At 33.9% G+C, this 13,788-nt stretch overlaps 1 protein-coding gene across 9 annotated transcripts in view; it reads left to right on the top strand.

The window, feature by feature from the left end:
- The window catches only part of LOC149787647 (uncharacterized), a 109,158-nt gene that overhangs the window by 31,274 nt on the left and 64,096 nt on the right, over window positions 1-13,788 (top strand). For all 9 annotated transcript variants that reach the window (XM_089973841.1, XM_089973839.1, XM_089973840.1 and 6 more), the window contains exons 2-3: window positions 3,657-3,759; window positions 6,697-7,095. In XM_089973841.1, coding sequence (XP_089829967.1) covers window positions 6,966-7,095 — 130 coding nt within the window. In that variant the 5' untranslated portion in view covers window positions 3,657-3,759; window positions 6,697-6,965. The remainder of the gene's footprint in view (window positions 1-3,656; window positions 3,760-6,696; window positions 7,096-13,788) is intronic.

Below are 13,788 nucleotides of genomic sequence, written 5' to 3'. Positions count from 1 at the left end.
GTACGGGGGGGGGGGGGAGGAGAAGAGGCAGACAGAAAAAGAGGTGGGAAGTGGGAAGGCAACATGAAGGAGTGGACATGTATGGGATTTGAAGATTCCCAATAGACAGTAGAGAAATGGATAAAAAGGAGAAATTTAGCTGTAAAGTCATCTGTGGTGCCCCAACGACATCTTGGGTTAAGGTATTAATGATGATGATGATGATGATGAAGATGACGATGAAAACGTGAATAAAAAAAGTAAAATTCTCAGACAATGCAAGTGTAATTAAAACATGTATAAAATGAACATTCTTAAGCAATGTAAGTATAAATAAAATATGTACAAAAGTAATATTCTAAGGTATTTTGTACCGCAGTATTTCTCAACATACCGCGATACGTACCACGGTATACCGCATTTATATTAGGGACTAGCAATTCAATGGTCTGGGACAGGAGCATGACACTTTTTTGGTTTAATTTTGTCTTTCAATAACTGGAAAAATATTCTGTTCTGATTTATAGCAAAATAACACCGTATTATATCTATGATATTATTAGCAAAATAACACCATATTATATCCATGATATTATTAGAAAAATAAAACCGTATTATATCCATGATATTATGAGACAAATAACACCTTATTATATCCATGACATTATTAGAAAAATAACACCGTATTATATCCATGGTATTATTAGAAAAATAAAACCGTATTATATCCATGATATTATGAGTAAAATAACATCGTATTATATCCATGATAGTAATAGCAAAATAACACCATATTATATCCATGATATTATTAGAAAAATAACACCGTATTATATCCATGATATTATGAGAAAAATAACAACTTATTATATCCATGGCATTATTAGAAAAATAACACCGTATTATATCCATGGTATTATTAGCAAAATAACACCATATTTATATCCATGATATTGTTTAAAAAATAACACCATATTATATCCATGATATTATTAGCAAAATAACACTGTATTATATCCATGATATTATTAGCAAAATAACATCGTATTATATCCATGATATTATTAGCAAACTAACACTGTATTATATCCATGATATTATTAGCAAAATAACACTGTATTATATCCATGATATTATTAGCAAAATAACACTGTATTATATCCATGATATTACTAGCAAAATAACATCGTATTATATCCATGATATTATTAGCAAACTAACACTGTATTATATCCATGATATTATTAGCAAACTAACACTGTATTATATCCATGATATTATTAGCAAAATAACACTGTATTATATCCATGATATTATTAGCAAAATAACACTGTATTATATCCATGATATTATTAGCAAAATAACACTGTATTATATCCATGATATATTATTAGCAAAATAACACTGTATTATATCCATGATATTATTAGCAAAATAACACTGTATTATATCCATGATATTATTAGCAAAATAACACTGTATTATATCCATGATATTATTAGCAAAATAACACTGTATTATATCCATGATATTATTAGCAAAATAACACCTTATTATATCCATGGCATTATTAGAAAAATAACACCATATTATATCCATGATATTATTAGCAAAATAACACTGTATTATATCCATGATATTATTAGCAAAATAACACTGTATTATATCCATGATATTATTAGCAAAATAACACCTTATTATATCCATGGCATTATTAGAAAAATAACACCATATTATATCCATGATATTATTAGCAAAATAACACTGTATTATATGCATGATATTATTAGCAAAATAACACTGTATTATATCCATGATATTATTTGAAGAAAAAAAAAAGAATTATCTTAAGTAAAAGGAAATATTTCAGCTCAAAACAAAATGACGGCTCCTCCCCATCCCGATAATTAAATGACCAGTACCTTACAGTTCATGAATTTGCTATGTGTATGTTAATTGTTGTATAATATAAGTTGCAATCGAAATATGTAACTGTAGTGGCATGATTAAGATTACTCTGTAGATGATACAGTGAAAGACACTGTGCTGACATTAGAGAGCCTGTTGATAAAAATATGAAGTGTTTATACTGAAGCCTACAATTTTCTAGCTATACTATCGATATAATAGGCAGAGAAGCTTTGAGTGGGATCCCAACATCAGGGCAAGATATTTATCAGAGAGTGCCAGTAAACATTTGGTGGACTTAAGAAATTACGTATAGTTCGGACAGAAAACAAGTGCGTTCCTGAAAATCGTTGTATGATTTGCGTTCCTGAAAATCGTTGTATGATTTGCAGTCTTACAAAAGAATATATATACTTAACACATTCACATACACTAGTAAATAACTAAAAGATGACGTGGGAATTTTTTTTGTTTGTTTTTTGTTTTTAGTCTGATTTTTTTCTTCTTCTGAAATTAGGATTTTGCCCGAATCTGTTTCACAATTCATTTGGCCACAGCGTTGGCATACATGATAGGTCTTAAAAATGTCATCATTAGTTTGTGGTAGATATATTCGTTATGTAAAACAAAGAAGATAATTTTTTTACAACTATTTTGAAATGAATAATGAAAACACGCTGCGAATATCGTTAAAATCGTAACAAGATTCTTCGGGAATTTCCGTACATTCCTTACTGTCGGAAATTACCGACGTTCCGGTACAGTGAAAAAGTACCGTGGTGCGTACCACCTGAAAATAATGCCGCAGAAACCGCAAACCGGTAATGACACTCACCTCTATTATCAGGCAATGTAGATGAAATTAAAATTGTACGAAAGTAACATTCTCAGGCTTTCAGGCAATGTAACCAATGATACATTCTCAGGCAATGTAACCGAAGATACATTCTCAGGCAATGTAACCAAAGATACATTCTCAGGCAATGTATGCGTATAGCAGGATACTTTATTTAATTACATGTTTCAGTCTACTCTAATAATTGTCAGACTTTGCGCACATTGATATATATTTTATCAAGAAAGCATCCAATTTTGAAATAAAGGCGCCCACACTAAACATGGATCTGAATTTGCGAAGGACAAAAGGTACCCTAATATATATTCTAGAGAGACAGACAAACATACAGATAGATAGATAGATAGTTCGCGTTTCGTCATGGATGCTCTTCAGGTAGGTACAATATGTAAAGCATGAATACATTACTATTTTCTGTTGAATTAAAAAAATTATATGTATTTAGCTGTCTAAATATTTACTTGTATGCCATATATTGATGAACTTTGAGAATATTTATTCTTCTAAATCTCGACCTACTGGGGTGGGTGACATTTTTTTCTTTCATAACTGTCGTGTGTGAAGTATGAACGATGGTTTTGAAGATATACTCGACGTTCCGAGTTCCATTCTTCTCTTTTATTAGTTTTTTGAATATACAAAATAATTGCCGTTTTGAAGGCAAAAAGCCCAACCTTACATTATAGTTTTTTTTCTTCTTCCAATGACGTAACATGAGAAATCTCAAGCTTTATTCAATAGGAATAAAATGGTATGTTTGAGAATCAATATTTATTCCGGCAGCCGTATGCATAATCTATTAGCAGTTTATAGAAAAATCTGATCGTGGGGGCAAAAAATCAGATTTAAATATTTATGTTATTTGACCGTTTTCAATTATTGTGTACTTACTCTTTTGTGATATATATTTCAGTCCGTGCTTCAGGATACATGGTACAACCCTTTGTGACTGAAAGAGACGTAAGTTGAGTACTTAAGAAGGACAAAGAACAAATAAAGAATAGCAAACGACAGAGGTAAGTAATTTAAAGTTACATATAGCAGGATAAAGACCTAATTTTATTGACACAAAAATAGGGAGTTTAATTTTTTAAGTCTAAGTTCATTTTAGATGCTCAATTTTGTTTCTGCAAGGGGTTAGGGTAAGTAGTACATAGTTCGGATGTACTTAAGGATAATCGGACAAAAATTAATTTTTGTCTGTCATCCAATGGCGTTTGTAGGAAGTATGCGTATATTTTGCGCAATCAGAAAAAAGAATTTCTTTGCTAGCCTCAATCACAATCGTTTTTTTTTTTGTTGTGTGTGTTTCTGTTTATATGAAAGCGAAACCCAGATGGAATATACTATCCAGATGCGATGCAGGCAGGCCAAGGGCGCATCTTTTGTAGATATTGCGATAACTGGAAACTTACAATCAACACCTAGACATTTTTTAAATAGTATTTGGTTAAAAACAGAAGCATACGTAGAAATTTAAGATAAACAATGATGATGTTGATGTTGTAGATGAATTTAATTACGTACGTCTTATATTTCACAAGAATGGAAAGTTCTCCGAAAGCAAGAATAATCAAGTATCCATAGCTACTAAAAGTATGCATTTACTTAAAAAGTGTATATACAATGTAGATTTGCCTATTGACTGTCAACTGAAACTGTTCGATCAAACCATTGTGCAAGAAAATTGACAACAAAGATAACAACTGGGCTTAAAAATACTACCGCAGATCTACTTATAAATAGTAAAATGCAATAACATCAATACAGTCATCTGCGTATATATGAAAACAGATACGCAGTTTGCACAAAAGAAAAACTGGTCTTAGAAGATAACCCAGCAAAGGCAGATCTTTTGTCCATGGAAATAGGAATAAAGAGCAATATAGACCCCAACACATAAGTAACCTTTCATTGGATGGGAAATTGCATAAAGAGACCTCGAGAATCTTAGTGAAATGGTCGTCTGTTGCAGTGTCGACAGCGAATTACGGAAAACACGATAACGAAAACCATTCACATATTGATCTGTGTCACGCTCAAGCCTGTTTAACTATTGTTGCGATAAATTGGACCAAATCATACATTGTACCAGAAATATGACGTTAATGGGATTTTAAAATACAATAAAACAATTTTGGAAGTAAAAATAGGAAATAATAATGTCAGCCCTTTATAATACCGCGCCGCATGCCGTAAATAAAATGCATCATTAACTTTCCTGTTTAGGCAACCAGTTTATCACTTTATTGGTCATGAAAAATGTTGACGAAATTGGAAACACGTGTTTTTGATGGTAGTAATTGTGATCGATAGAATATATTCAGATCTCTAGCACTGAACACAATCGATAGGTACACGGATAAGTGGAATAAACTGAATAATCTGAGAACGGTATCTAATGGATCAGACTTATTTTGAATACTATTCATGTTCTCGAAACTAAAGCTATTTTCCACTCCGTACCATGAAGAATAATAGACAAATGTTGTGCCTGTTGGATATAAATTTATATCCATAGAAACGAGGTTTTGTTTTTGGCGTTTTATGTCAGAGAAACACAGGTACGTTTTTTGAGTGCTAAGGCAATTGGAGTAAAGTCCCTTGCCCAAGGATACACCAATGTAGACGATATGGGCTGATCCGATGGTAATATTAAAATTGGCACACTTTCTGAGTCCAGAACGCTCATCATTGAGCCACCGTTGCTCAGCATCCATCAGGCGCCACTTACGACAAGTAGGAGTGCATTTCAGGGCTATCTCATATCCCCGAGTCCGCAAATCTGAAGATAATTTATGCTCAGAACGAGTGGAAGCTAGAGATTAACAAAAGATAGAGCATGTTTTATAAGGCTAAGCGGATATAGAGATTTGTATTATTGTCACTGTAAGCACGGACGGTGGAAACACAATGGCGGTTTTATTTGCATTCGAATTCGGATTTATTTTCTTTCTTCCTTATCTTGTTTAAACATACCATATCAAAGGAACAAATTCTATGAATTTAATATTTTTCATCTCTGCTATTTTATTCGAAATCAGTTGTTTATTAGAAGTGTAAGTAGTTATCCCTTGATTACTGTTGTAAACTGATCTTAAGGAAATTCGATACGGGTGTGCTACCGTGATGTCAGTAGTCAGTGTTATACAAATACTAACAAATGCTTCCTTCCTCCAAGATTTGCACCCCACATGGTCACTATTTGAAAAGAACTCTGACTAGGAAAGCTCATAAAATCCTTGGTTAAACATCAATCATTGATCGAGCAAGGTTGTTTTAATGTAATCTATACAAAAAGCTTTAATTTTCCATCCTTACATAAAATCATGCTCTTAGTATATTATGCATGTACATCACTCAAGATGTATTATATTTGCTTCTAGAATTTTGTGTGCTCAGTCATTTACAAACGACTCATATTTTCACAGTCATTTATCTTAATTTGTATTTTAGAGCCACCCGGATATTCATGCCAATTTAATTGCCACGTGATAGATTAGATATTAAATATGTGTTTGTTAACAGAGGTAATTTTATCTTCGTACTTAAAAGATTGATTTTATGCCATTATGTACATACTTGTAGGGTCCATATTCACTCTGTATGGGTTAATATCAGCATACAGACCTTGCCATATTGATTCTTCCTCCGATTGGTTATATCACACACGCACGCATGCACGCACGCACACAAACTTCTTTCACTTTTATGTTTGAAAAAGGTAAGAAAAATTTGTTGTCTTCTTAAGACCTGAAATTATCCAAGAGACACGTGTTTTGGAGACGAATGCAGATTGTCGTTTACTGAAGTTAATAATCTCTATCACAAACATGATTTTGAACTGCATCTATTACTGCCGATTTAAGACAGGAAATCAGAACCAACAATTTATTTTCACATGAAAATATTGTCTTATCAATTTAAGTAACCCAACTATGATTTTGTTTCAGGTGATCTAAGACGAGAGGACAGTGGCGAGAACCACGACGTTGAATACTAAGTCCGCTTTGATGATGTGTTAAGGTGGGAAGTGACTTACACTCATAGAAATTACGAAAAATAAGAAGAAAGGTGGATTCTTTCGTGTGAATAGAAAACCTGAACGAGAAAAGACAGGAAAACTCAAAGCAAAAACATAATATTTTATAGTCAGAGATGACTAAGATTTGAGGGAAAGTGGAATAGTATAATAGCAGTTGGTTTTGTCACGTGACTTAAAATGGCTCTCTTGTACGAAAAAGTTGTTCACACCGTGTCGAAACCACCACAAGAGAGGACGGATACAATGATCGATCAGATTCTTCCCTGGTTCAGGAAAAAGTCCGAACTGTTCAAGCTCATGAAAACAGGTAAGGTTAACTGTGTGTCTAAATGTCTGTCTGTTATCCCCGCCCCTCAACTTTCTGCCAACAAATGTATGAAAAACTGCAGCACACGAAGGAATCAATCCCGTCAAATTTTGGTGTATGGTTTACGTTGTCATTATTAATGTATGGGGGCATAAACCATTTATGCTTTCAGCCAGTAGCTTAACTAGGCATAAAACCTCATGAAAGTTTCCTGTCAACACGTCAAGTAATGATTTATATCTTCATGGGCTCGTTTTGAAATAACAGCGAAAAATGTGAAACATCGCGCTTCCGGGATGCATCAGTTAATTTTTTTTGTGTCTATATTTTTAATTGGTTTGTTGTACAATTTAAAACCTTAAAGCCGATATTAGCATATTTTATAATGTAGATGTATATTCACACACACATACACACACACACACTCGCGCGCGCGCGCACGTTTACAACAACCCATTCATACTGGTTATCTTTTCTCATGTCTCCTCTGTAATTCCATTGTCAATTTTAATCCTTCATATGCACAGCATTTTGTTTACGTTTGTTTTTGTTTTGTTTTGTTTTGGGATATATTGCTGTAAAGAAAATAATAAGATTTATTGACTATATGTTCTGATTTTAATTTGGAAATTTCGAGGTTGAGAATTGAGAATTTCAATACAAAATTAAGGATAATGTCGGAGGAACCGAAATCATTCACCTACCAGACAGATGTTTTTTGACAATTACGGTACACTTTATTGGGATACCAATATAAATGATACTAATTAACTTGCTCGAGTATTTTTGTAGTTTTGCATCCATAGTATCAAACAAATATTTTACGAATACTATCTGTGCAAAATGTAAAGGTTCGTTATCCCTTCCCTGGTGTGAACAGCGCAATTTAGATATAATATACTTATCTCAATGTGTTTCTTCATACCATACCATCCATGTGTTAAACGCTCTCAAATATCAGTGTTTAGCATTTAAGAAAAGGTGCCTTTTTTCATCTCTCGTTTCTGGTTTCGTTTCATAAATATATATCAACTGTAGCCTTAACTAACCTTGGACGTTTGCTTTAAGAAAGCAAAAACTGAAATCTTCTTGCTTCTTTATGTGTGTCAAATAATGAAGAATGACACGCCGATTCGAACAAAACCATTGCCTCACGTCCATCACATTTCAGAGTGCACGGAAAGCAAAGTTCAAATGATAGTAATCGTTTGTTTTTTTAAAGTATACTTTACGCAAATATAGTTAAAACTATTTCTTCCCATAAAGACCGTCATTTTATATTTTAAAATAATCTCTTGGATTCAGTGTGTAAGGATGATGTATAAAACCATTCCTCTTTATTGTCACGGTGCTAGAACTTTTCTCTTCTTTTCTTTCAAAAAATATTGCCATAGCACAATTCTTTTATTTTCACCAATTTGACGAAGATGCTTGTATCCTTAATGTGTATGCACCTTTAAAATGTGACTTGCACAATTTGTCTTGCATGCTTCGCTAAACTGTGCCTCGAGAACACTCATTTTAAGTTCACGTAGCCATTTTGCCACGTGGAAGACTCGCAGTTTGCAGACGGAGCGGTATGGCGAAGCTAAATACTTGCATTTCGCCAAGGCAACAACAAGGCTAACAGAAAATCGATCAGGAACAATAGCTGTAAATGCTGTCATCGAAGACAATAGCCCTTGATAAACATTTTTGACATGTACTCGGTGTAGTAAAACACTTGACCGATTCCATATTGTTTTGCCTTACAAATAGGCGATGTTGCAAAGAAGGGTATATCAATTATTCCTTGATCCAGCTGTTCACCATTTGTTGGTAGCAATTCAGGTTATCTGCAGCGTGGAAAGTGGCATGTAAATTATCGTAATCTGCACTTAAAGATGTTTAGTTAAATTATTTATAAGTTATGGTTAGATCCAACTTACTATCTATTTATTGGTAACAGTTCATATCTTTTGCAGCGTGGAAAGCAGTTAATGAAATATTGTAACAAGCTCTGAAGTTTAGAAATAAGCATTGCCAAAATGAAGTGGACATCCTAATATTACCTGCGTGAAAATTGTATCAAAATTTGTCACGTATTTTTAAAGTTATGAGCATTTATTTATTTATTTTTAATTAAAATGTAAGGGAAACAACTCGTCAGAAACTTATTACCTTACCCTGATTGTGATAGATTACGAATTCTAATTCATTATACGCTGAATTTTCTATAACAGCATTTAAGACATTTTCTTTTTATTTGTAATAAAATATCTTTAAATTAACATTCGCCTTCAAACAGATACATTTGCAAACGAGAATGAATAACTATTAATTGTATTACAGACAAAATTGTATGTTCTAATTCAATTTGTTTAAAAGTTTACATTTTGAGCTTTTTGGAGAAATGAACGGGGAATAACTCCAATTTTAATATATTTTCAGTTAGCATTACATTTTAAACGTGTCTAGTGCCATACAAATAAGGTCCGCCACATATAATGATGGGGATTTAGAAAATTCAACTTTGATTTAAACTATGGAAAGTTTTAAAATTGTAATTCCTACTAACATTATTGAAATAGCTATCTAACTGTAGCGCCATCCTCCATATCTGTCTACTTAAAAATGGCAACAAAATTAACAGTAATTTGTATTATAAGAGATCATTCAATTAAAAAAGCAAAACAAGCTCGTTGACTTCATCAAAGACATCATCATAACTTATGAATATTAATGAGATTACCAAAATTATCTCCCTTGAATTATTTCTCTCTTAAATATCTAAAGAGCATTTAAACTGACTGTGATGGAATCTTCGCTGTCGTTCATGTTAAGATGTTCCTTTTATTTTTATTATATTTATCTCTAAACTTCGGTGTCACTTTAACAGTTTTGTAGTGTTTGCACATTACAATCAATCAATTTCATAGAAAGGCTAAGAATGGTCGCTTGTGAAATGTTGGAGTATATTCTTTTAAATTACATTTTTATACAGCTAAGGTTGCAGGTAATCCCGAATAAGTTAAAATTTCTCGGTTGGTATGCATTTCCAGTAGTTTACAAAGGGTAAATGGCGCCCGGGGCGACGGTGATGGCCTAAAGGGGTTTTGACATCTCAAGACTTCTGGTGCAGGGGCAGCAGCCCCGTCCGCCCCGCTTTCTTTAGGACGCTACTGTGCTGTTTTGCACTGGTCAATAATTATCCCCTATAAAGGATCATTGCATAAAAAGGATGGAAAGAAGTACTCTGTCACTGCCTTTAAAGTAATAGCTGAATGAGTATTTAAAAATTGATAAAATTTGCATCGGCTGAAAATCGTATACTCTTATCAATACAAAGAGAAAAGTGAATGTGGTGAGTGATATGTTTCAGTAGGCCACGCTATTTAGACCACATTAGTATATCCCACGATAAAGCCAATGTGGCCGATTTACGGCAAGTTGTAAATCGCTATCTTTCACAGAAAGAACAAGAATATTTATTTTTAATTCCTTAATAAGAGACAGAGGTTGTAAGTAAATCGTTTTGCGTCATTCTGAGTTAAGCAGTTGACGTTAAATTTACAAAAGCATGATGCTTTAAATAGCTTGTTGCCTCGTTAGTAATGACTGCAGTTTCCCACCTCGCCTTTCTTGCATGCAACTTCTACACAGTTGACGTAAGAAGCAACTGCGCTGCCGGCCAAAATATGTTTGATCCCAGGGTCAATCTTGTGTTTAAAACGTTAGTTCTGATCTTTTAGCGATACGTTTTAATGAATACATGGATAACATTTTCCATGACAGTTCCAGATCTTCGAGGTTAACCATTATATACGTGACTTTTGGAAAATTCTTTCGAAAGCAGGTTTAATCACAATAACGTATTTCTGCAGGATCCTATTATTTCAACACGTGGTGATATTTATTATCCCTACGCCGACCAGCTCAACGGAGACGTACATATGTTAAGAGTCAAACAAAATAGTTCCAACACTTGACCATTTTACTTTGTTGTGAAGACTTGTTTAAAGGTCCAGTAGAGTGTAATACACACTATATATCAAAATGTTCAGTTTTCGCTAAATAACTCAGAAATGTGCATTAAAAATGCATATTTTGACTCACAGAGAAGAAAATGAAGATAATATGTGCATTTATCGATGTTTTACAGAAAACGCTCCGGAAATATATGTTTACCTTCGGTGATAATAGGGTTTCCGGAAGCGACGTACTGTCGGGAAGTCCCTCCAGTTCAACGTATGTGGTGATGATGGTTGAATCTAGTAATGATTCAAGCGAATTTACGGCGAATTTGCCATGCTCATTTTCGTCGTGCGAGGAAGGTAAACTCATAGAAGATGGCGAATGTAATGAATCTTAAAAAGATTCTGCTTGCTGAGGTTAAACAGTACTAATTTAAGCCCGAACGAGACGAAAACGTAGACGAGGACCCTAAAGACAGTGCCGTCTTAAGGCATGGGCACACTGGGCAGTTGCCCAGGGCCTCACGCTTCTAGCCTTTAATTCCTGTAGGTGGGTAGGGCCGGTAGGGGTCCCCAGTGCATTGCTTTGCCCAGAGCCTACAATGTTGTTAAGACGGCCCTGTCTGAAGAGAACATAGGACATAGTGAGGCTGAGCAGCGCTTGGGCTATTCATTCTGGAAATTACTATTATCATTATGCCATTTATTATTGTTATTCTTTCATTAATGTTATTTCAGTTTCATAATGAAAGAGAAGGGCACGAATTTGGGCGAAACTTGGATGTCTTCAGAGCAGATTTCATTTCATGTGATAATTGTTCATCAGTAACTAGTGGTTTTAAAAGTTCAACACGTGACTCGGACAGTGAGATGTGTATAAATACTTTATTAACTGTACGACATGTTTGTTCTTTTAAACCGTCATGAAACGCAGACCCCGCATATACTTTGGGCGTGATTGTTTACTACCCTCCACAGATAGCAAAATTGAAGAATTTAAAAAGAAAAGGATTCACAGACCTGGTGTATCCAGATGTTTAGCAAGCATATATTTTCTCTGTGGATCTAGGAGTATAATTCTAGTGGCAGAGGAAATATACATATTTATGGGGAAACAAATCTTGAGAATAATACATGGCCGATTAAATGTTCATTGTTGTGATACAAAAGGTAGAACAAAAGTCTAACCATGCATCCAGAGGCGTAGCGGGGGGGAGGGGCAGGGGGGTACATATGTCCCCGGGCGCCAAGGTACAGGGGCGCCAAAATGAGGCTTACAACGTTACATTATAATAAGTAAACAAGGGTAATATTCAAAAATGTGATTAAACGGGGAGGGGGCTGGGGCGCCAAATTTTATAGTTCGTCCCCGGGCGCAAAATATCATAGCTACGCATCTGCATGCATCACATTTCATACTTTAACACGCAGAAACTTCTCATACAATTTACCCACAAGTTTGCTATCTAACACAATAATAAATGATGGAGTGTATTTACCATGTATATTGGTGTACCTGTGGAAATTTCAAAAGTAAAGAAATAGTCGAGATGTGTAGATGCTGTTAGAGATTATGATTTTGAATAAGACTGAGGAGGTCAAGGTGGATTTGATCATCCATGATTTCATACAGTTTGCTTGGATGAATATGTCCTGGAAGCAGCATACTGTGCCAACATTCAGCAATATGGCAAGGAAATCCTGTCCGAGTACCTAAAATATTCTTACACTAGTTATGGTACCACTATCATGGTCAATTTTGGGACAAGTGGTTGCTTTATATGCATGTGGAATTTATGCTTAAAATTCCTTTTTATAAAACCCCTCCTTTATTGACAAAATGAATCAATACTATCACTTTACTTAAGTGTGGATTTTTTTTACCCAAACCTTTCATTTTGATAATAGATTGTGCTAAAATCATTCGTCCATTGTCTTGGACATTCTCATGAAAACTTCTTTAATCCTCTATAATTTCATTTCATGAACAGATTCTATGCTATGACAATAAAAACATATTGCTGTCTGTTCATGTTCACTTTTGATTCATTTAGCTTCCTAATATTGGTCGTAGTAAAATCTAATTCTATGCTATGACATTAAAAGCATTGCTGTCTGTTCATGTTCACATCCGAGTTATTTAGCTTCCTAATACCGGTTGTAGTAAAATCCAATTCTATGCTATGACAATAAAAACATATTGCTGTCTGTTCATGTTCACATTTGATTCATTAGCTTCCTAATACTGGTTGTAGTAAAATCTAATTCTATGCTATGACATTAAAAATATTGCTGTCTGTTCATGTTCATATCTGAGTTATTTAGCTTCCTAATACCGGTTGTAGTAAAATCCAATTCTATGCTATGACAATAAAAACATATTGCTGTCTGTTCATGTTCACTTTTGATTCATTTGGCTTCCTAACACTGGTTGTAGTAAAATCTAATTCTATGCTATGACATTAAAAATATTGCTGTCTGTTCATGTTCACATCTGAGTTATTTAGCTTCCTAACACTGGTTTTAGTAAAATCTAATTCTATGCTATGACAATAAAAACATATTGCTGTCTGTTCATGTTCACATTTGATTCATTAGCTTCCTAATACTGGTTATAGTAAAATCTAATTCTATGCTATGACATTAAAAATATTGCTGTCAGTTCATGTTCACATCTGAGTTATTTAGCTTCCTAACACTGGTTTTAGTAAAATCTAATTCTATGCTATGACATTAAAAA

Source organism: Sinohyriopsis cumingii, chromosome 11 (assembly GCF_028554795.1).
Source record: "Sinohyriopsis cumingii isolate HCF-2022 chromosome 11, ASM2855479v2, whole genome shotgun sequence".
Classification (NCBI taxonomy): domain Eukaryota; kingdom Metazoa; phylum Mollusca; class Bivalvia; order Unionida; family Unionidae; genus Sinohyriopsis; species Sinohyriopsis cumingii.
The sequence above is the reverse complement of the archived record's forward strand: the minus strand, read 5'-3'. Positions and strand labels throughout refer to the sequence as shown.